General features: G+C 40.3%; 1 protein-coding gene and 1 long non-coding RNA gene across 3 annotated transcripts; both read right to left on the bottom strand.

Annotated features, from left to right (window-relative positions):
• Positions 1–320: 320 nt before the first annotated feature.
• Positions 321–3,628, bottom strand: LOC147756402 (uncharacterized). Its single transcript, XR_015323638.1, has 2 exons — positions 3,330–3,628; positions 321–2,740 (listed from the first exon to the last, which is right to left on the bottom strand). It is a non-coding gene; the product is annotated as an uncharacterized LOC147756402 (long non-coding RNA).
• A 13,646-nt stretch (positions 3,629–17,274) lies between these two features.
• LOC111247196 (uncharacterized) lies at positions 17,275–22,546 on the bottom strand. 2 transcript variants are annotated; one of them, XM_086984682.1, is made up of 2 exons: positions 21,901–22,546; positions 17,275–18,949 (listed from the first exon to the last, which is right to left on the bottom strand). In XM_086984682.1, exons 1-2 carry the CDS (start codon positions 21,935–21,937, stop codon positions 17,418–17,420), a joined length of 1,569 nt encoding a protein of 522 aa, XP_086840808.1. In that variant the 5' UTR covers positions 21,938–22,546; the 3' UTR covers positions 17,275–17,417. The 2 variants fall into 2 exon arrangements, with proteins under 2 accessions (XP_086840808.1, XP_022653583.1); XM_022797848.2 differs by lacking the exon at positions 21,901–22,546 and adding an exon at positions 19,344–20,303.
• Between the last annotated feature and the right edge of the window lie 2,154 nt (positions 22,547–24,700).

Genomic DNA, 24,700 nt, shown 5'->3' with positions numbered 1-24,700 from the left:
TTTCTGAAGGTTGGGCAGTAAGTACTAATCAGGGGTAGGTTAAATTTCTCATAGTGTAAAATGAGTGTTTGAAGGAGTATGTGCTCATTACCATTCCTACCTATCGAAAGGTGAACTTCCTTGAAGAAGTTCCTATACTTCTCCGTAGTGGAGTTTGGAAAGCTATGGATAGAGTAAATCGTGAGGTGCTTTGTTTTGATGACACTGAACTAATTTCTCTGTGTCATGTTCGAATTGTAGGCAGCTTCGAAATCAATAAGAGGCTGACCTGATCTGTGTCAGTATACCGGATAGCCAGATCGTAGCCCCGCAGGGAATGATTGAAATTTATTTATAGAATTTTATTGTCCATATTTGCGATGGGCCTTCTGCCGTACCATTTAATAGGTAATATGCGACTGCGGAAGGCAGGACACTGTATCGACGATGCATGGTGTCCGCCCGTCTTTGCACTCGTAATAGGGAGCATCTCATCCACATTTACAATGCGCAACATCCATCTTATGTTGACGCATCTTTGCCCAATGGACATTTGAGTGGCCTTGGTCGGCGGTAATCTCCATATCGTGTTTACTTACGCAGGTTATTTCTATGTCAGAAAATGCCGTGCGGAAGGACAGTGCGCTGAGAGTCCCCGTTTGAGTTATGCTGGCATCTATATCTCTGACGATGAACGTCCTGGACTGCCCTCGGCTACCGCGCACGATGCAGATGCTATCCGCGTGGTCACCTTGACTAGCATTTTTAAGGCTCTGTTGGGCATTTCGAACATCCGTTGGACCAGAATCCCTAGTAGACGTTTCCCAAGGTTTACGGACCGTATCGGTATGTACACCTGTATCTGTCCCTAAAACTATAATTGCCTTATAAAATAGACGGTTTTTTTCCTCAGAATTCAACATTCATCTCGGAAACGTTCATGAGGTTCTCTTCCATTACCTTTCTAAGAAGAGGTTCGTCGTCGGCTATAAGAACGGCAATGTTTACAGATTTTCTGTCTCTTCCGTTCCAAAACCTTTCGGAAATCGTGTGCTTCCTGAGTACACGTGATTGTGAGGCTGCATCTTCCAAAAGTACGTAGGCGATGACGAATGAGGGAAAGCATGATGTGCTTTCGTTATCTTTCCCTATAACTTCAAACTTGACTTGGTTTTGGACAGTCGCAGCTTCCCACTGCTCTAGATAAAGCTTTGCATTCTACGGGGCCAATAACTTGGTGGTAAGTTGTATCGTATCGCGTATCGTTTTCGTTTAGTGCGGAGAGCTGAACCATATAGGTGTGTGTGACAGAAAACTCGTATTGGGCGGCTTCGTCTGGCTGAGGCTACGGCCTGACCAATCATTCACGAGCAACGTAAACTATTGCCCTTCTCTAAGGTTGGGGTTCTTAAGAATAGTGTAAATGCTTGACACGCCTTGCTCCTCTCCGCGATGTTTTTGCTGCGTGCCATGTCCATCGCTCCGCGCTCGCCTGTTCCTGACTGTTATCCCGTAAAAGTCTGCCTATACTGATTGTTTGATAAACGCTTTTATTCCTTTGCCGAGTATGGTAGCGTTGGCTTCAATTTCCTCTTTCATATTTTTAGCAGCTGCAATTAGAGACTCTAGCTTTATGCCTGGTTCAAGTAGAACTTTTAAATCACCGCCAAGGGGAGACTTTTCTTTTACGGCTTAAGCAGACTTAATCTGCTCTTCTTGCAGTCTTTATTTGCGAAGCTTCGTCTTTTATCGTGCCGGAGTCTGTAACTACCATGATGTCTTCGTTGGCGTCTGTATCTACGGAGCTGACAGCATGCTAAGTACCGTCTTACCGTCGACTTTGTTTTTATCTCTCTCGGTTGCCTTGCGGTCGCTGTAGGTTGTTGTGACCTTTAGTGGGATGATGCAGGGACCGACAGTCGTTGTCTGACTGGTTTGGGGTTTCATTGGGGTCTTCAAGGTCCGCTAGGTTTGACTGAAAACCCTTTCTGGCTGTCATCCTAAAGGATGGGCAGTTTCGAGTCCTGTTATGCTCTGATACGCAGGTCGCTCTCCTTCTTTAAATTGATCATTTATGTCTGGCCAGTCAGCTACTGCTATGAATAGAATAATTCTTGACGTACGAAATTTTTCTAAAAACGCAAGACCACTCCTTCTAGGCAATCCTGCTAAGTTCCTGGTAAGTTAGCCTGTCCGGCTTTCTCTGTAATCAGCCCAGGGCTGAATGATTTGCACTAAACTTTTTGAGTCAGGATTCTGTTTAGGATGTGCCTTTTGCTCTGACTAGCTGATGGACACGCAAAAAGCGATATTTTTACTAAAAATCTTTATTGCGCGTCGCAGGTTTTCCAGTTCTTCGGCTCGTCTCTAGACTTATCGTAAGATCCACGATATGGTGCAGAGGGTTGTAGACGGAAGCTTGTTTAAGAAGCTTTCTTTGTACTTGATCATAGTTGTGATGCCAAAAACGCATCATTCATTTCAATAAAAAATCGATAACTTTCACTCCTGGCTTTCGGTAGTGACGATTAACGGATGCGACGCAGACCACTACATGGCGGTGGCCTTAGCCCGGGTCAGTCGATCATTTGTTTCGAGCTGACAGGACGTTTGAAATTGTGTGTACACTTCATTTCAAAACGGTGATCGTATTTGCACCAGTTCATTCCTATCTTCATGTTGCACTCTGCGAAAAAGTATATTTCGACATGCTTTTCGAGGGGTCCTTTCGAGCATGTTTTACCTCAATTAGTGGATAATCCTAAAGCAAAGAGAAATAAAGCCTGAGGACAAAGAACTATTTTTATGCAAGATCAAGTCTGTTTTCGACAATAATTTGCGCGCTATTGTCATGTGTACGGCGACAACTATGTGCATCCCTGGTTTTAGCATTTTTGAAAATTACTAGCATGTGTTAAATGCAGTTCTAAGTCATGTATGGCGGTGCCAGAAGCGCACTATGTTGATTTTTCGGAACTGGCCAGCTTTTTCTACAATAGAAGAGTTTCTTGTAGATGTTTATGCTAAAGGGAAAACGGTTTTGTCAGATCATGCGATCCCTTAGGAGTTGCTGTCCGTTGCTACACGAGTCAGAAAACCATCTGGAAGAGACTAACTGATAAAGTGCGTCTTGTTTTTAATCAAATGCCTGTTATCTAGTAACATCTTAATTATAATGTTCGTAGAAAGGCTCCACCACAATCGATCTTCCACAGATTCTAAAAAGGCGAATATTCCTCGTCGCGTTGTTATGTCAATTGCACAGATCCACACTTAGCAACGGACCCAACTACGCCGCCTGCGCCATTGAAAAGAACATGGTGTGATGCGTAGAGACGTGAGTCACCCACCTCGTACGAAGGACAAACCCAACCGCGTCAGGAATACAGGAACATCCTAAAGTAGTGCAGTAAATCTTGATTCGAATAAATTGAGTTATATAGCCGTGGTACAAAAGATTAAAGGTCCGGACCCTTCGACTGAGATCGCCCTATTAAAAATCAATATGCATCCTCTCATTTACGGCTACTGTGAGCTCTCAGAGGGTTGTCACAAAACACACAAGAACCAGGAATTCTAATGATAAGACAACGATGATTTAGACCAGTGGTGCCTACGCTCCAGCTTTGAAAAGCGAGCCATGCTTCTGCTTCTACACGGAACCACTAACATATATACCGACTCGAAATAATCCTAAACGCGTCAAGGCTTTCTATCTTGGCCTAAACAGTACAGGCAACGCAGGTTTGTCCTCTGAAATCGTAACAAGGTTTCAGCGGTGTCTTGAGCATATTTGCGTCTTTAGCCTAGTTTTAAAAGCAAGCAATATTTCGATTGCAGAAACTTTACCTGCAGCGCTAAAGAACATGGGCTGGTTTTTTGTCGGCTGCTGAAGTTTCCATTGGGGAGGGTTTGCGTGAAGGACAGAGCCGAATACTTTTTCCCAGAGGGAGTTTGTTTTTGCCATCCAATAGAGTATAATCTTAGTAACACTAGCCTGTATTTTTGCCATTTGCCTGAGAACCGTTGGGGTTTTGTTAAAGGTTCCTAACAGAAAATAGTTTTCTTTAGCGCGGTTTAGAAAATGGTTGTTAAACTTAATTTAAACTATTTTTTGCTTTTTCCTTTTTATACGTAAGGCACCACTTTTTCGGAACCGATCTACCATATAGATCAATCACAAGCTTACAGGGTGAATAAAAATGCAACACATTTTCTTATAGATAAAACTGATATTTAGATGCGGAAAACATCGAAAACTAAATGTAGAGTATCCGGCTTTAGATTGTGAATTTTCTATATATAAGTCTGTGAAACGGAATATCGCCCAGTGCCGTTTGAGAGCTCTCTATAAGCCGGATCATGACAACAATCGACAGACCTCGATGAGCATATTAAGAATGTGATGCCTTTTGAGGGAAAGTAATTCACCTATGTAACAATAGGATAGAAACAAGTTTTCTAGTAGTTTTTTTTTTTAATGAATACTGAATAGAAACTTGAAACTATTAATACAAATCTTATATTTGTAACAATTCCCTAATTCATTTTCACTGAAATATAGCAAATATCAAAAAGTATATATATATATACTAAGGAAAACAATAAAAATTACGAAAAGCCTCTAAATATTGATAAAAACAGAATCAGTTTTTATTTTTTATGGTACGTATAAATGTTTATTATGTTATTTTTTAAAAGGGACTGAAAAATCATTTAGCCTTGGTGAAGAATCGAATCAGCAGTGACTGTAAGCTTTAAAAGTCGGTACAAAGCTACTAGGTCCTCAGAAATCAGCTGGCAATCGACCTTTCGAGTACGTCTCCTAAAGCAGGGTGAATGAACCAATACCAAAAAAGTCTTGCAATCGCGTCGTCGAAATGTACTGGAAGCCAATATTAGAACAGATGATAAAATGAGCGCAACAGAACAACGGGTTAGGTCAGACAGGGTAATTTCAACGAAATAGTTATTGGTTCACTTTATAATTTACGTTAAGGTGGGTGTAATATCAAAGACTCAACTTAGCTGTGTCAGCGGAAAAATAGACGCGGGGCAAAGATCAACGGTTCCGCCTACTAAATCTTCAGCTCTGCTTAGCTCCTCAACTCTTTAGTTGTCTAGAGTACAATTTTACATAGAATTTCGTGCTTTTATATGTATTATCTCATTATTGTCCAATGATTTTAAGTTTATAATTCTTGAATTTGTTATGAGTACACAGTATCATCGTTGGCGTCTACCATCATTTATGGGAATAGATATGATAGATTTCACCACATTTGAAGACGGTATAAACGAAGGTACTACATTGCGTAAATAACCCGTTTTAACTTCTCATTCTACCTCTGTTCTGTTTGAAGCGGATGGGAGCACGCCATAGAGCATGTTTTCAAAGGTGTTTATAGGGTCGTAGTGGTTAGTATCAATAAACACTGTTGATCCGGTCCATAGAGCGTAAAAGATCGTCGATTGTCCTTCTTCTCTTTTTAGCTACAAATTAACATCGGATAACTACGAAGCCCTAACTTTTGTCCAATATCTTGAATAAAGGCGCAGTAAGGGTTGTAAGTTTTCTGAATCAGTATTTTTACATGGCTGCAGACCTGGACATAGGCGCACTTTTTGATCATGTGTGATACATATGTCGCATCAGGAGATCATCGATTCGTAAGGCTAAAAAGATAGACTAACTTGAATAGACCCTTATCGAATGCTGTAGCTAGTTCCTCCAGATTTCGACATATTTAAAATCTAACTATATGGTAACCGGTATGGGTATGTCGCTTGATACTGATCTTGCATGCACTCATCTGTCGGACTAAGAACCGCTGACTGGCGCACTGATCCTTAGCCTTCAATTAATTAATTAGACGTTATGTGTCATAACCAGTCTTCCCAAAAAATTGACTATACCTGTCTCGAGCACCAACGCAAAATTTATACTTAGCCGCTTAGACTACAAAGCTCTTGGGTATAGAATGTGTATCATTCCCACATACTGGATCATCAGAACATAAGGCCAGATTGATCAGACGTTTACCGACGATCGATCAGTAACTATGATCTGTTGAAAAGTTTTAGCAGAGAGAAAACAGTGATTTTCTACTTGTCGGACATTTTTAATTAACATGAAGATAATCCATGCCCTACCAGGATTCTTTATAGGAATTTCTATTGACTCGGCGGTCTCCATTTCGGGCTGTGCACTGCTACCAGTTTATCTACAATAGTATCACATATAAATATATCAATGCAAATGTTCTGAGGTTGCAAGATGCAAACGCTTCATTTCGATGTTTAGTCGAGACATAAATACTAGGTTTTCTAAATAATACTATGTTGCATTAGTACACCACTTATCCTGCATTTACGGCCTTCTTTGGACACTAAAGGAACGCTAGTTTTAGATGCTTCTACATCTGTGATATTCATCTTTAGCCATGTCCTCATCGCACAAAGCAAGCTTTTTCGAAAAGCAAAATTTTCGATAATTTGTGCACTTGATTTTTAAAAGCATGCACAAATTTCTAGATTATTTCCAGACAGGTGTCCAATTTTGTAATTTTACTCGTTGCGATTGTTTCCTGTGATCTAATCAAATTTTGGATGGCTTCAAAACCTTTGAAGCTTTAGCGGAACGGCGTCCTCTAAGTATTTACATCATTAGAATGTTCCATAATCGTGCACAGTTAAGCACTTTGTTTGCTTTAAGCTAAGGACTAACAGAAATTACAAAACGTTTTTTTTTTTACAGACAGCTGCCACAAGATTTCTGGGCCAACCTGATTTTTGTACCAGCTATAGCATAGTATTATTTTAAGTAACCCTGACTAAGTTCAGTCTGCACCACGAAAGAAAGTGAGCCTGCCGTCATGGTCATAGAACTCGCTATTTTTCCGGACGCGTGTGCGTGCCTGTGCGCCTGTCAGTTCCTTGCGGTGGTCTTCTTTGTCACATTGCCCCCATTGCGAGCATCACGTTCTCTAGAGGTGTTTGCTCTTCCTGTTATCGGCTACTCAACTAGAACGCTACTTCATAGGTTCCATTGACGAACATATACGCGTTTGCATAACTCAGTCCTTTTTTACTACTAGCCTTCATATTTTTTGCATGTTTATTTTAGCTACGTACCCCAAGGCGACCATGCAGCGACTTTCCTCCTTCATGTCGTTGTTGTTGCTGTTGCCATTTCTAATATAAGGACAATGACGTAGGTCAGCTGTGCTCGTTCTGAATTCCTTTTTTTCCCGCCTGCTATCTGTTTGCCTTGCTTATTCGTTTCGCCACCCTTATTCGCTGTATATATACGTCTCTCTTTGTCGTCCCACGTCCGGCTTCCTTTCTTCCTTTTTAGGGGTGCACGACCCATAAATTATTACTCTAGCAGGGAGGTTCTCCTCGCCACTGTGGGCGGATTGGTGCGTCTAGCCGCTATCTAAACTGCCCACTGCGGATTCTCATCAACAGGAAGATGTTTCTAGTTTGGGTAGTAACGGGGGGCATTATTACAACTGCCACTGTCCTGCTCCTAGCATCTCACTAACGCTAACAGCGAGATCCAGTGGTTTTCCCACAAACGCTGCTCCACAGGCCACACGGTTGGATGGAATCTGCAACTAATGGGAGAAGAATACCAACAACGGGGAATCATTAGTTATTCGCTAGTGCCGGCCAGTAAAGTTCCCCACAATCTGGCCTTTCCAGCGTCCCAACCCGAATCCCAAACGCGTTGGCAAAGCGTCGACGATGGTCGGACGGTTGACGAAGTGCCTCGAAATGCCTAAAAGAGGGCAAAGAAGAAGGAGAGCGCAGGATAGAACGATACAGAGAAACTTGGCGGGACGTTAGCGAAGGATCTGCCGAGCGACCAGCAGTGGTGTGATGTACAATCAGAGTACAAGCGACCTCAGACTAGGTGTGTATGTGCGAACACGAATTAATATGAACTAACTCGCAATGCATGTCAATGCAGCACGATGGCGAAATCGTGGTCTACAAACCTGCCATTGCAATGGTCTACGGCATCACAGTTTTTTAGCTAAGTATTTGTACTAATTAAGCTAAATTGTTAAAAATATAGCCAATAAGCTTGTACGTTTTCAGCTACGCCACTCTGTTATAAACCAAGCTCTAATCTTATGTTTAGAGATTTCAGTGGACGTTCAGTGATAGAAGGAAATGCGAATTGGGTGTGTTAGTCTTATGTGAACCCCGCTGTAGGTAGTAGGCACTAATGAATTGTAGGGGCAATTAAATAGTGCCCTCGATGCTTTATCTTTTGTTTATTTCTGTGCAGAGTATGAGGTCTATGGTAGAGAAAAACAGTGGAGATGATAAAATCTGTTTATTCAGAAAGTAGTCACATTTTGGGTTATTATTGCCGCTAATATTAGCGAACAACGTGATAAACAAATGAAGCCGATACTTACCTCCTTTAAAAGTTAGTTTTATCGAGTACCTCTGCGTAACTAGCAAAATACCTGCTGTTAAGCGGTAGTTTGTTTATATAATGAATAGGCAATTAGAAAGAATAAAGTACTACCACGTACGAGTATTTGTTTAGCGCTAGTTGACTGGGGTAACGGTTACCCTTGGTGCCTTATAGTGCAACAAAGAAACATCATTATTTACAAATATAAACATTAATGACATTTGTTGAATTCAACGCGGCCTGTTTAAGGCATGTTAAGTATTAAACCTTGCTTTTACGACCGCTTGAAACGGATCTGTACTGCTCAAGGGAGCTTCTTTTTAAAAAATACATATGTATATATATATATATATATATACATATATATACTGTGTTTTAATCAGAATATTTGTTAAATAAACATTTTAGCCTACTTTTAGTACATCAGGGAGAACCTTTTCAGATTCAAATGTTCGTACTTAGCAAAGGCTGTAGGGGCCCTTGCTTTGCATTTAGGCCTTATTCAAACACAGAGGAACATGAAGATCATAGGATCTTCTTAGCAGATATTTTGTAGGGCCTGGGCTGAAGAATACGTTACACATTCTGAACAATTATCCAGTAATCACTCATCAGACATATGAACACTTGTCCAACAGCTATATCAAACAGCGCGGTAATTGCTCTGTTTCATAAGAAGAGAAACATCGCATACTCAGGACTGAAGCGGCCATGTCTGTGTCGTTCTATTGATATCCGTTCCCTAGGTTACGTCATGGTATATTACTATCGAGTACCATTATTTATCGATCTTTTTTATTAGAAAATTTAGGAAGTTAGAAGATTACTGGATGCACCCCATAAATACTGCTACATCTGTCTGAAGCTGAAAAATCATCAGTAAAATTACACCGCTTAACATCTACTGCAACTTTGTCGGAACCTTTTGCAGTTTAGAATCAATCCCGCTGTGCCGGAATGCAGGTAATGATTCGCGACTGTGTTCGCCAGTTCATTGTTCTAAGAATGACGATCTTGTAAATTTTGCAACCGATTTCATTATGACCCAGTAAGTTAAGTTAATGGCATTTACGGTGAAAGTTATGCCCAGGCGACCGTTTTAGTTCGAAGGTGGTGGCATCGGGGGCTGGCGCTTCCGTTAGCGTCTCACTGAAAATTTCTGCAGCAGCAGCAATAACAGCAAAAACGTGATCGGTTTACGTCGTGAGTTTGTATTATTCCTAGAATAATTTTGTTTATCGATTGTGAATATTACTAAAAACATATACGACAATTTTGCTAGTAACACAACATTTATTGCAAGAGCTGTACAGGTAGGTTATGCCATTGTTTTTGACACTCATAGGCATCGTGAATCATGGCACTGAGAAAAATATGGAAACAAATCTACTTATATAACAAAGAAGGAGGCCAAATTATTTATTCTTTTCCAAAGTCGACATTTCGTAACTTAAAAGGAAGATAAGGACAATTGAGAAAATGTATTTGATTAGAAGACAAAAGATTGAAAATCGTCTTATTTAAGTAAAGTAGGATATTTGTTAGGTTTTATTGTGTAGTGGTCTCATTAATTAATAGACTAGTAGGTAGGAAGTTCCAGATTGTTGCATCGTGATCTTACATTTTTTAGGGTTTAGATATACCTAAATACAGTTATTTATTAACGAAACAACAATTACAAACGGATGATCCACACACATTTTGGTAGTACTTTAGAATAAAATCCAACTAAATAACGACGTTTAGCAAAGTTAATATCGTACGATCGGAGTAACTTACACTCGTTAGCATTTAAACCTATGCCCAGTAGCAGGGTAACTACTAAAAACTGCCTCCCTCTACGGGATATTGTACAATATCGAGATTTTAAGAAAATATTAAAATTCAATAGACTTAATAAACACAATAACTTAAATCGTGTTTCTGATACTAAGAAAAGTCAAAAAAACACTTGGAAAATTCAGTAAAATTAGACTAGAATTCAAGTGTTTTCAATTACTACAAGAACTAAATTATTATCACTTTAAAAACAGTAACTAATGTGGACGAGTTAAGGGAAAGCTGCGTTACTAAATAGATATTATTCAATGGATATTTGCTTCATAACACGAGTGATATAAGACAAATTTATCATACAGCTAGCTGCTCCACTGGTGCACGTAATGCTGCGCGCAGATCAGATTGGAAAACTTCGGACAACTGACTTCGCCACAAAGCAAAATGTGGCTACGCTCAGTCTTGCAAACATTACACAATTCGATGTACCCCTATGTTTAGAAGCTAATCTGGCCGTAGGTGGTTACCAGTTAATCATCACAGGAACAGAGTAGGAAATCGTTTCGATGTAGCACCAACCCAACAATTTTTTCCGACGCGTCAAAATACAAAATTAGAAGCCAGCTGATCTGCAGTACGCGACAGTATGCCATGCGTATTTGCTTATTAAATTTAGGAATCCGTGGTAGTCTAGGTTGAAAACTGGCCTTCGTGCTCGAACACGCTAGCCCTTGAGCTAGCAATGTTTAATAGAAGTAAAAGACGTAAAGTTTGGAAAATTGAATATGCATCGTAACAATTCCAACTCTATCCGTCTAAGTTCAAAAACAGGGCTTGAAGAGGAGTCATCTTGTTGGCACCACCGTTTTTTCCACCGGAATATTTTTCGCTTAAGAATAATTTAGAAACGCATTCGAACTGTCTCTAGTTCGTGGTAAAATGACTTTTGCTCGAGCTAGCAATTCTGACAATCTAGTCGTTGAGAGCAGACCAACCGCGAGCCGGATAGAAGTGACTTTCTCAAGTGAGCCTGGTAAAACTTAACTCGGAAGTTATATAATGGGGGCAACGTAATCAAGAGATCTTCGATTTCACTTCGTCCAGCAAGTGCGTATAGCTCTGTATTTTGTAACTCTGTTCACCATTGAAAATATTTAGATGTTAGATGGGCTGGTACGATAAAGGTTCGCGAAGTGACAATTAAGCCCCCCGGATAATCGAAGACTGTAATAAATCATTTTTGGATAAATGACAATTCGTTAGAGAACGTCTCCAGGCAGTGTCTGGAATGAAATTGCGTCGGACGTTTTTCCGTTCATTAAACATTTCTTTGAAAATTTTCGAACACCATTCTTTGGAACTAGCATTTAATTAATTTTTCATTTGATACATTTGTCTTCAATTAAAGTGCGAATGTTAGCAGTTATTGAAGGGAACGTGTGAGCTTCGTTCACAGCGGTTTCAGGCAGACATATGCAAAAATTTAGTAAATTTTTTAACGAAATATTGCTACTCTATGTACTTTTTCAAAATTCGTATTGAGGTTTTAGTTACAAGCGACTAGACGTTCCCTTAAGTATCATTCAGCCCTAGGGTTCGCGAATATTCTCAATCGAGTGCGTCAACTTATTATAGACAGTCAGCCAGTGCACGCCATATCACCGCTTGGTAACCACATCGTGGTGTTCCCAAACTCGATAGTTCAACTTCACATTTGGAATTGGATCCGTCCCTCGGTGGTCGTTCGGTCACCGGCGAACGAGCCTGTTCCAGGACATTACGTTTTAATCTAGAATCAACATTACTTGCAATTACGGGAGTATCCAGTTAATAATCCCAGCTGATGAGTCCTAGTGGAGTGTTCGAGGTTATTACCCATTTCGTCTGTAGCTTGTACCCATTCGGCTGGCAGACCCACGCTAGTTCTCTTTCTTTTTCGTATTGTCCCGCTCCCCGCAAAAGATTGCGAGCACGCTTGCTTCAACGTACGACTCAGCGACCTATTTTCTCGACGGAGCAACCAAGCGACCCGCTGACTTACCTAGTCTAACGCTTCACGAAACCCGCGCTCGTGTGATTTGCTAGTTTTAAACACATATTTTATAGATGAAGGGAATCCAGTGTCAGGCATGCCATTAATGTGCCTGTGACAATTTCCTCGTTTCTGAGCGACGCGAACGAAGAATCCTACATTTATATATATATGTATATATATATATTATTTTCTTTTTATAAATGTTTCGGTCTGTTCTGCTATATAAATCGAGGTATACCGCGAATAAATTACATTTATGCAATAGTGCATCGCATTTATTGGGCCTTAAGCAGGCCTTTAAAGAGAAATCTAGGTCACGTTTAAGTAGGTACTATCGTAGTATTAGTATTTGCGGCGATATCTGTACAGTCGGCCGCAATTTTGAAACGTGTTTTCTAATGCAGTATATCTGTATATCCTTTCGATTCACGGTCAGCCTTTGACCGCGAGGCATCGCAAACCTACAATTGTGTAGCTCTAGTCGACTCATGATACTAAATAGTCCGAGATAACACGGCTGGAGTCCCGGCGATCGGTTGTCCTTTCGACCTTTACTAACACCTTCGTGCCGTCCTCGAATTTCAGCTATTGCCGAATCCGGCGCAGTTCTGTGACATCCCGCCTTCTGGCGTCTTCGCAACCGAGAGGCTTTCTGGGCAGTTCCGCCCGACGGTCAAGGATCAACGGCGTCCTCTTCAGATTCTAGCTTGTGGATGTGTTGTGCGAAAGTGCCTCTTGGGATAGTAGTTTTTCGAGCAAGCTGTCCTTCCATTACCAAAAACGCGAATTTTCCTATGACCGTCTAAACTAAACATTCGACTAGACCATTGCACAATGGGTACCGACATCCATTTTGATATGACCGATTTAATTCCGTCTAAGGTAATCTGCGGTTTATCGCGATGTTAAGCATGTTACGACGTGAGGCGCTCGAAGGAGCTCTCCGCAGCTTCCAGCGCCTAAATCGTGGCTCGTGATGTCCTCCCGGATTCGCACGAGCTGGACAAAACTGGGACAACAGTTAATCGACATTAAGACCTGGAAAACCTTGTCGCCCGATATTTAAGGGGCTCATGGGATCTAGCCCCAAAAGGCTTCCCGGAGTTGGCGCCAAATAGAGCGCGTCTTGCCGCGTTGAATCCCTGTCACGCCGCTGACAGGTCTCACACCAAGCTAGCATTGTAGATTTGAACGTCGTCTTCCGGCGGCCTTTATGCTCTACGATCTCTACGAGTGATACAAGTTACTGACTTTTTTCGCCTGGAATAATGGAACGTAAAGCAGCGTTTCCTCCCGTTTGATACGGCAGGTCAGGCCACGCCCTTAGACACAAATTCTGGGACGCGAAATGCGTCTTTTACTTTGGCGATAGTCTTGTGTAAGCGCGGGTCGTTCTTCTACGGAGTTCGAACTCTATACGATTAGCACGGTTAGGCGTTATAAGGCGTCGGGACTCGCGTTCGATTCTTGAAGTCGTACTATGGTAACGGTAGAGAGCTCAGCACGTTAACCTTGGACAAAACTCCACCTTCCCCTTTAGGCACTTTAATGCCTTACTGTTGGTAACAATCTTCAAGGGTTGTCCATACAACTACAGTCAAACGAATTCCTGAAAATGTATTTGTAAAATGTAGATTGAAATCGCGTGTAAAACATAAGGTTATGCCAGCACAATAGTTGAGATAAATTAAGTTTAATTAAGAAAAAAAATACACACTTGCAAACGAGTACATGTAAAAAGCGTCTTCAAAATTCGTTCGGTATTGCCCTTCACTTATATAGGCTATACTATGCGCAGCATTCAGGTAGCTAAATACCTGTGTCTCGGAGAAGTCTCGGCATTTATTGCTAGCGTGCTTCATATACGGTCACTAATGAGTTGTTTTACAAAAATTGATTTAGGACAAAAGTGCCTAATGCTAAAAATACCCTGATAACATGTATAGAATATAATATTTACGACACAATGTCATATACAGACACGTAGTTGTTTCCATACAATCGACAATATAATGCCCATTTAATGTACGATGTCCTGTTGGGAAAATGTTTTATTGGGGGTTCATTTAGTTGAAATAGGCAGACAAGTTGAAATAAGTGCATTCTACTATGTATTTTCCGATGCCCACGCTATAGAATAATTCTAATTTTCCTTACAAGCCTTACTGCATTTCCTTTCAATTATAAACACAGGAGCTATACTACTGTAAATCTATTTGAATATACAAATTCGGCCTGTTCAAAATGCCGGTCTCACAGGGAGGCTTCGAAGGCTTCGGCGAATTGTCCGCTGAAGACAATCAAACAGTGTTCACTGTTTTCAGAATGTAACTTAAATGAATGAGTCACCCACAATGACACCTCATTTACTCTAATATTTTCATTCAGATGTTGTTCTGCAAATACCCGAAATCCTCAACGTATTTTTTTTTAATTTTTTTGTATATTTTGCATTGTATTATATTTATGAGTATGTCTGAAGTAAATGATAATTATATAATATTTATATTGAAATTAAATAAGTAATGGTTAACTATAGCCATGTACCTCAATGATTTTGGAATCTTTTTAATATCCTACAAAAATGAAGGATCATTGAAATAATCAGCATTTAGCTGATAAATTTTCTATAGTAAGCCCACACGAAGATAAAATTGCTTGTTTGAAAGATATCTTTATGCTATGGTACGATTTCATGCCGAAGGATGGTAGTCTCCGAAAGGGTTCGTGTTTCGTAATCTACTATTTGCAAAATAGTAGAAACAATGAGTTTATGACACAGACGGCATGATTTCAAAATATGTTTTATAGAGCACCTTAAATGATCGCAGCTAAATTGAGTGGATCCCTCAAACTATTGAGAGCTTTTTAGTCTAGCTTTGATCAGGTTGCTGTCATCAAAAACTGGTTGTTTAATAAATAGCCTGCCCAATCACATCAGGGCAAATACGGACAAGGATTGAATCGTAGGCAAATTTCTTATGCTCAGATTCCCACTAAAATATATGCATTAAAAGCCGAAATGACGTAATGTTCCTCAAGAACAGACATAAATAATAAGATAATTTATGTGGCTAACTCGATGTCTGATATGAGATCGACTGTACCGTCTCTAATTTATCGTGTAAAACATGACGCTTACAGGCAAAAACGGTGCTAGACGGGCCATGTTGGCTGCGTGGACTAGATCTCGCGAACCACCATAATTTGTGTGAATCATTAAGGGTGAATTTTGAAGAATCAAACAGTCAAACGGATGCGGTAGGAGATGCTTGAAACCCGGGGAGGTATCGAAGTGCGTTAAGCATTCAGTGCATGCGCCAAGTCAAAAATGAGGTACAATCGACGAAAAGATTTGAAACAACAAAGATCTGGCAAGCTATGACTCCCTGGTTTGAACTCCTATTGTCAATAACGTACAGGTCTAAGTAAACGACCATATCAATGAAATACGATGGTATCCTAGATTACAATGGAAAAACCAACACGTGCGTTGCTGATTCGACTTGTGGTTTCAATTGTTGACTCCTGCGACAAATGTTACACGATGAGTGTGACGTAACTTTGCCCTAGCCCCCTGTCGGTTTAAAACCGGCCGATACTGGTCTTCCCATGGTGTGCCTTTGCCTCGTCGACGAACTCATATCGCTCAAGGCTGAAATAGACCTCGACGAGACAACTGTGTGGATGAGGACACTTATCTGCGTTGTAGTGTCGAGCAGTGTAAGACCTTAAGCCACTGGCCACGGAGAAGGCCGTGAAAAGCGTTAAAACGTTAGGTAGTTAAGTATCCAGTAAGCATTTTTTGTCCACTCGTCCGATTATGATTGTGGAAACAACGCTGGCAAAGGTTACTCTATGCTGTGAAAGCCGTTCAACATATAAATAATCAGGGGACCCACTGTCATACAATGTGAGATGTGTCGTTTAAACTGCGTGTTAAATCGCAATTCTCAACATAACAAGTTGGTTAGCGTATCAAGCCGTTATATCAAACATCACCTTCTGCACCTATGTTAGCCTTTTTTATAACAAAAAACGTTTATTTCACGCTTTGATTTCGGCACACACGGCCTTTTGTAGTCCATATATTTCGTGTTTCCCTGCTACATGGGGCGACGATATAGATGTCGTAAACTTTTCTTTTGTACAATACAACAAAAAGAATTGTACAATTCTTTCCTTTGGAAAGCTATTTAAGCCATAACACTTATGTGTTTCGGTCCGATGCCGGTATAGTTCCTTTCTTCCTTATGTCTTACCCATCTTAAGTATATTTTATTTAAAGTAAAAATGACCGTTAAGTGATTATTATTTTTATTAACGTTACTAAATTATTTCTGGACCGTATTATAAAATATAGATAATTTCATAGTATGAACCAAAATTTTACCACTATATATACACTTTTTTTTAAAGGATTTGAATCCTTGCTTAACCGTTACTCTTTAGAAATGTACAATAAAAATATGTTCAATCAACGGCGGATGCAAGAATTTTTATTACCTCATACCCTTCATTGAAATCTCAGAAGAAATTGAACTATTAACCTGGGCCAGTCAATAAATCAGGCATATGGCCAGCTTTGCATAGTCCCTGAACCGCATGCCTCTGACGAAAAAATCTGCCGTGATAGTTTTCAAGGTAAGGTATAGAATCGTGATAGAAGATCATTCTGTTTGTAGACAGACGCAAATTCGTATATCGTACTGTTTCGACGTACGTTATTCCATGATTAAGTATCTGGTCACTAAACTAAAACGCTGATTTCTAGCAGTATTCCTACGATTCGTCGTATGCAATGGCTTATCTTCCATGTCAAGTTACCTCAGTCGATTTCGAACAACGAGATCCCCGATCGCCTGGCTAAGCCTAAAAGACACTTCCTTTTTTTAAGTATTTTTGGGAGAGCGCGAAAAAGCGAGAATTTGAATATATAGATAGATAGATAGATAAAGAATATCGCAAATTGACTCGAAAATATTGAAATTTTCTCTATACGCACAAGTCCACCGCTTACAATATAGAGAATTCAAAAAAGTCCAACAGGTACAAGTGTTCATTGCAATTTATTCTTCTTAACCAAAATAGTAATAACAATACAATTGAAGTAAATAGTTCAGGATATTCAGATAGTTCAGGAGACGATTACTTGATCCTTTTTAGAGTCTAGAGTAATTCACAATGCTCAAGTTACCTTTGGTATTTTTTAATCAGTATACGTAAACAAATATAGTACGCCGCAATCGTAGCAGTGAGAAAACTCACTAAAATCACAATAGCAGCGGTCACATAAGGCGGTACTAACCGGAAGTCCATAACAGTGAATATCATGTTAATATCCCTTACGTTTTTCTCGGAGGATCTCAGATTGGCTCGGTTACTCTGCGTATTTTGGGATCCGACGGTGAGCGCAAGCGCTTTGACAAGGTAAAGGGGTGAAGAGAAGCGCCATAGAAATGATTGTCCTGCTTTAATTTCGAAAAGTGGAGTTAACGCAAGCAAAACGGACCACATGAATACTAACGACACGAGGGGCAGAAATATATATGAGCAGTTTTTGAATATTGCGCATAGAGCTCCTAAAAAACCATAGAACATACCGCAGACGGGGAACAGCAACGCACATGCTTTTACTGAAAGTACCTCAGGCAGATTGCAAGCAATTAGCCCTAATAGACCAATTATTGAAGAAGTACAAAGCTCTATCATACATCTCGTAATCAAGCGCACTGCCATGATAACGTTTGGCTTGTTAAATCTACCTAGTGCTTGACTCTCCTGTATAAGTAGGACATCGACTGAATTGCCTTCAATATAGCCGGCCACAAGGCCGACCGTTGCGATCACAACTAGAATCACGTCAAGTACTATTACCGCGTATATTCTAGATATGGCATGAGGGCCATCTACCCTGAGCAGTACAGCGCAATATGTCGCTAACACAATTCCAACTGCCGCCCGCGCAAACAGTAAGGCCGGATTTCGCATGATCATTAAGAGCGTTCGGATGAGATGACGCATAAACGTCGGTGAGGTTTCTTCCTCGTCCAGAACTATTTCCGGCGTCTCGAGATCGGGCGGTATTGGCGGCTTGTCAATGAAATACTCCATCTTGTCTACGACCTGCTTACTGAAGCTGCCAGCCCGAAACACGTTCTCTGAAACACTGCTGAACATATTTACGCTAATACCCTGCGATAGCAAGAATGCTGAGAAACCTTTCGGGGAGCCTCCGTAGATTACGACTCCGGAATGATGAAACACGTGCATGTAACTACAGACATCTAAAAACGTTTCAGACACTTGAGTGCTGCATATGACCACCGAATGCCCCCCCATGGCTAGAGCGCTCAGACGGTTCGCGACCGCTAAGCACTGTGAGTCATCTAAATACCGCTCAGGATTATGAAGGATCAATATTGGCAGCGGATTGAGCAGCATCAATAGTATATAAAGAAGTTTGCTGTGCGTAGGACTCAAGTTGGCACACTGAATATCCCCAACATCAACAAGGTCGAACTCCTTCACACAGTTCGTGGCAGCTGAGTAAAATGTACTCGTGTCACCATAATTCGAGGAAATGCATATGCCAAGATAAAAATCAACTGCCTCGTAAACAGTGATTTGCGCAGGAAGTATATGTTCAAAATCGTAGATATCCTCAACAAACGTAATCGACGATGGCGAACATTGTACAGATCCAATAAAGTTCTGCGTTTTTCCTGAAATTCAAGTTAAGTTTCGTGAGTGTGATGAGCACCGACGTTACGACACCTGCCGACAGCAAAACTACCAGACTTCAATAGTTTATAGTCCCAATCCCTTGTATTTGCCGCTTAAGATATCGCTAAAGCTGACGTAGAATTCGATAATAACTGAATAGCAACTCGCGTTGGGCCATTAGAATATCTGCTTATATAACTTCTTGCTTAGTTCGTCAGAGATTCAAGCTTGAAAGCCTGAATTTCTAACGAAGTACGCACTCCATTCGCGAAAAAGCCTATTATATATATATATATATATATATATATATATATACTTGAATGAGTCGTACAGTGCTTACAAGCTATGGTAACTAAAGTAGAAATCATAGAAAAGTCGCAATCTTTAGCTAACCGGACAGTATAAGTGCCATCCCGTTAACGGCTGACCCCATCGGCCCAACGATAGCCGCAATTTCGCCGGCTCGAATAATTCCATAGTTTTCGGACATCTTTTCATCCTTATATTTTTCAGAAGTCGGCGCATATTCAATAATAGACCAGGACAGCTCTGCATCTTGTGGCTGGGCTATGGAATAAATTTGATTCCAAGGAAGAGCATTCTCTGGTATCTTCCCGGGATCAGATGCTTTGCGTTTAGAACTGCCGCTAACGTTAAGAAGCGAGCCCTGCGTTGTCGAGGAACTACTTAGCTCACTCTTTGCCATATGACACGATCGCCACAGGAGTATATGACGCGGTTCTGAAGGTCACGCCTCTGAGCCTGCTCTGCGACATCGATTTACCCGCGGACACAAACGGTCACCCTGTCTACACCTATGCACAGTGGAGCAAAAGTATCGACTGATTTGACAGCCATCAAACGGTAAGATAATATCAACTTTAAAAAGGGAAAACACGACTCAGCTAGTGTCGCTCAACTCAGATGGGCTCATTTCGTTATTAGCTACAAATAACTTGACGATTCTTAGGAAAGCGGCAAAGTCATAATCAAACACTCTGATCGACATCTTCCATAAGATGGTTCTCTTCAAATTGCCTTAGATACAAATTTTGTCTAGTTGCGTTCTCGCAATACATTACTACAAGGTTAATCGACAGACATTTGCTGGCTACTTAGATCTTATTAGACTACAGAGATGTAATAAGCGGCCTGGTTGATCTCTAGGATTCTGCTTATTTCCCAATCGATGATCGTCGGACCGAGCCCGGAGACGATAACTGCATAACCTAAAAGTGTTTCAGCGATCGGTAGTTCACACAGTCTTACTTACAGTTAGGTAAATCCTGTAAAAACATTTATCAATCTACATCCTGCACCAATAATGCCCTGCAGTAATAGACATCTGCTTAATGCATTTGCCCTTAACCTCCAAAAAAATAAAAGAAAAAGCAAAGAAGTGCTGCGAGTCGGTCACTCATACTCTTGCCCTATAGGTCGATGACGACGACGACGACGACATCGGCGACGAAAGGGCATAGGAAAGGAAGAAGCAATAAGGATAACGTCACCATTACCGTCATTGCTACTTTTGCTTTTGCTTCATATATTCAGCACGTGGCTTGAACAATTCAGCTTAGTACGTGCACTGAAGAAGCCGGCCTTTGCAGTTTTCGTGTGTAGTCTTTCGTTCAACGTCAAACGATTAATCTTCAGCGCTTCCAAGCAGAGCAACTGCTACCGCGCAGTTTGGAATCACACAACGGAGGATGATTACAGAGCGGAGAAAAGCGAAACACAATGCAATATGAAAATGGTAGCTTGTCTGAACAGTTTGCTAGCCCCATTAGGGTTGGGGTGGAGCCTAATGATCGAAAACAGTATCTTAACTTTACGCAGATATTTTCATCTCCGGTTCTAGTAAGTGGCTTACAGACATTTTCATGTTTAGGCTGAAAGATCAAGATCAATTCTGCGTCATTTGAATCTGTTCGAGCTGTTCGCTATGAAACGTGACAAACGCTAATCTCGTTTTAAATTACTTTTATCCTATTTACTGGACAATACCGAGGGAGATGTCCAAGAAATACTGGTCTTTGAAATTTCAGACCATTCACCTAGATACTGTTACTCAGGTTTTTAGTGGGAGAATCGTATTGAGCTATCAAAAATCAGAAAATTTCTGCTTATGAACAAAATTTTCTACCTTGCAACTATAGTGAGGTGGACGAAACACTTTAGTAGATAGGCTTCGTGCTCGGTGTTCTACTACTAGAAATATCGTAAGACATTATTTCTGAAAATTTCGAGAAAGGAATTTTGAATTTTTTGTGCACAAATCAATAACCAGTCAAATCAATAAGTCTAAAAAGCTGGACAAATGGGTACTACATGATTTAAAAGGGGGGGGGGGGTCAAAAACAGGCATAAAGACTCTTGCCTCTCCTTGTTTTACAATAGTGACCTCTTCTTGAATCAAACCGTTACTTGTGACCAAAAGTGGATCGTTTGCAGTAATCAAAGAAGATCATACTAGCAGGTAGATAAAAACGTATCGGTTAGACATAGCCACAAACTTACGTTCGGTTCTATAATACAAACGTTATTTACCATAGTTTTATAAATCCTTACTTGAATTGTCGACTGAACAGCTGTAAAGAAGTGATAACAAAGAAAAAAATACTAAGCCGCTATTATAGCGCAGTAGCACGTGATCTTCCAGCGAAAGAACAACGAAAGCAAAAACGTCGTACCAATTATAGTTAAGAGCTCTTACTTATTTAGCATACACGCCAAACACAAATTACATTTTTTAAAAATCTCTGACAACTTCTTATAAGCAAGCATTTTTATGATGTCGAGATTACTTTCCTGGTTTTTATAGATTCTCGTACTTTAGATTCCTACAGCAGAGCTATAAGTGCCATCCTAATGGCGGATGGTCAAGGATAATAGTGGCGCATAAAAGGGATATTATATACTGGGCCCTATTATCTTTTCGCGAACTGACCTTTGGTATTGAAGCACTTTTTTGTAACAGGTAACATGATTTTCTTCCCTTTATATGATATGCTTCCCTTACGCCAGGAATTCGCCCTCGATTCGAATTCGAATAATTCGCCCCTCAAATCTGGGGGGTCCGTCGGTATATTCTTCTGATTATTGTTGTGTCTAATATTTTGAACACATTACGGACTTATACTGCAATATACGTGCTGTTGGCTCACAATTTGTTACTTTTAAGCAGATGTTACTCGAAGAGTAGGATCCTTTCGTGATTCGAAGATGGTCCCAACTATAATCTTCATTTGCCCTTGAGTTTGAGCCTCGTTGAAGACACAAACGGCCAGCAGCTCGTACCATGATGTTCATATCGAAGCTAGCTTGCAATACTATATCAACCTAAACACTGATATCTCTCCCTAACCTGTCGCAGGTCGAACAGTTAGCTAGGCAAATTTGGTCCAGAAGTGATCACTGTTACGCTTTCGCTAGCAGAGATAACGCAGCTGATTGGCAAGCGAGTGTTTGCGTGTGTTGTAGGTCATCTGACCTTCATGCAGCGTCCTCTCTTGACCATACTAGGACGCACAGCGCGCTCTTGCATGGAGAGCAGCTCTTTTGGGTTGCACGTCAACAGTGCATCCGGCTGGCCGGCGCATCCTCCATTGCCGTCGTTTTTCAGCGGCAGTGGCGGCGATAGGATTTTTCCTCGCGTTCATTCAAGCGTTCGCTCAAATGAACGAGTAGCGGTAGTGAATAGATAACCGAATGAATGAATGAATGAATGAATAAATTTCAGTGGAATAAGGCTCTTTGGAAAATGCGAGAACAGTCAAGAACAGACAAGTGACATGCGCATGAGTTCTTGTCGTTGTGGTAGGCCGGTCGAGCGTGTGTTAGCTTTGAATATAATTCGAGGTCTCTCGAGCCTTAGCTGGAGAAAAGTCAAAGGGGACAAAAAGAAATACGGTTTAAGAATTCGTCCTGCTTAACCGTTCCACTTTGCCCATTTCGCGCTAGATGACAATTTCATAAACTGCTGAATTGCTGAACCGGCATGACGATTCGTATACGGTAGCTTTTCCCCATGTCGCTATATACTTCGCCTGTGTCACTTACTTCCTAGAGTCACCATACTTTCTCAAACTTTGAAGATATTTTATCTGTGATCCTGTAAAAAAAACAAGCTGCGAAAACAAAAAAGAACTATGTTGTGGTATACACTCAGCTCTAAACAATAATGAGATCTCCTAACTAACACTTGCAGTCTATTCAAATGCTGTAGCGCATAGGTGATGGGTGAAAAGGTCCTGCTGGGTATATCAATGGTCACTTACGTGAGCTATGAGCCTCTTTTTTGAGTAGGAATCAGTAGCTTCGGTCGACGAAACACGATCATTTTCCTCAGGGGACAGATTTACGTGAGTCTACAGCGTCCTACTCGTTTTAATTTTTTAGGGAACACTAAAGTGCAGATTAAGGGTACGGTTCCAATTGAAAACTTTTCGATAATTCTATTCTTCTAAATACTAAATTTAGTTGTAAACATGTAAACATGTAGTAATAACACTCGGTCAGACCATTCGTACGATATAAAGATTAAGTTGTTTAGAGACCGCTATAGTAAAAAGAAATATATATATATATATATATATATATATATGATATCACATCCAAAAAGCGATTGAGTTGGCCCGTTTTTATTTCTTTTTTTACCCCTTATAATCTTGTGTTTGTGGTTGGTCGTACACATACCGTTGGGAGGCTTCGTTGCTTTTCCTGCAAATCATATTTTTGTCTAGATTCTATAAGTTTAAGTTAAAGTTTGAACTTTGAAAACGAGTGTATCCGGTAACAAGAAGATGTTCTTGATTCCTAATTTATTTAAAAAGTTGTTTAAAGTGACTAATGGAATTCATTGCGCATTCAGTGTGTATCTTTTGGCTAAAAAGTAGACAATCATTTGATAATAATATCCGTTGCGATTGGGTTGAGGTGATTTTTGTGGAACTCGAAAAGCCGAGTGAAGTAGTTCTTCAAAACTGTATTACGGCGCAGGTTCAATTTTTGAATGATGCAAGTTATTTGTAAAGAGCTTTGTTGTTAGTTATAGACTTCTTTTATAGTATAATATGCCTATATGGGTTGTTTTTACAAGTTTTTAGCCAAGGTGAACAATCAAATAAAAGATGCTTAAAATGGTGTTTTTTGATATCAACGCCAGCCATCATTGAAGTGCGAGCCCAGAGTAGAGTTTTGTGTTTTGAAGAAAATAATGACAATATGTAAACAGCAATATATATATATATATATATATATATATACATACACTTAATCATTAATAAACGATGCATCGAACAATGAAAGCTCTTAAATGACAGTTGCTACTTATACACCATCCTAATATCTTTCAAACCGTTCCTCTCCGAATCTCTGCAGTTATGGTCACCTGGATACCGCGCAACAATTTCATTCCTTATCGCTAAGTTCTGAGCCTTCTCGTTCTTTTTGAAGTGGCGTTTTTATTTATAGGACCGAATTTTTCTCAAACATTGATGTAGCTCATAGATCATTATACGGTACTTGCCAACGTCACCGCATGATCTCTTAGCATAATCTGCTTTAATTCAATTATTATTCATTTAATCAGTAGTCTAATGTTTGTCTGATTAGATTCTCATTTTCCGTATCGAGCTCCGTGTTTGACCAAACTCGATACTCGAAACCTCTAGCTGAAAAATTCAAAGATCGCTGGCTACCAATATATACTACATGACGAATGTAATTAAAAATCTAAACACTATATA

This window comes from Varroa destructor, unplaced genomic scaffold (assembly GCF_002443255.2).
Source record: "Varroa destructor unplaced genomic scaffold, Vdes_3.0 BEIS01000003.1, whole genome shotgun sequence".
NCBI classification, from domain to species: Eukaryota; Metazoa; Arthropoda; class Arachnida; order Mesostigmata; family Varroidae; genus Varroa; species Varroa destructor.
This window is presented reverse-complemented; position numbering and strand designations above follow the sequence as displayed.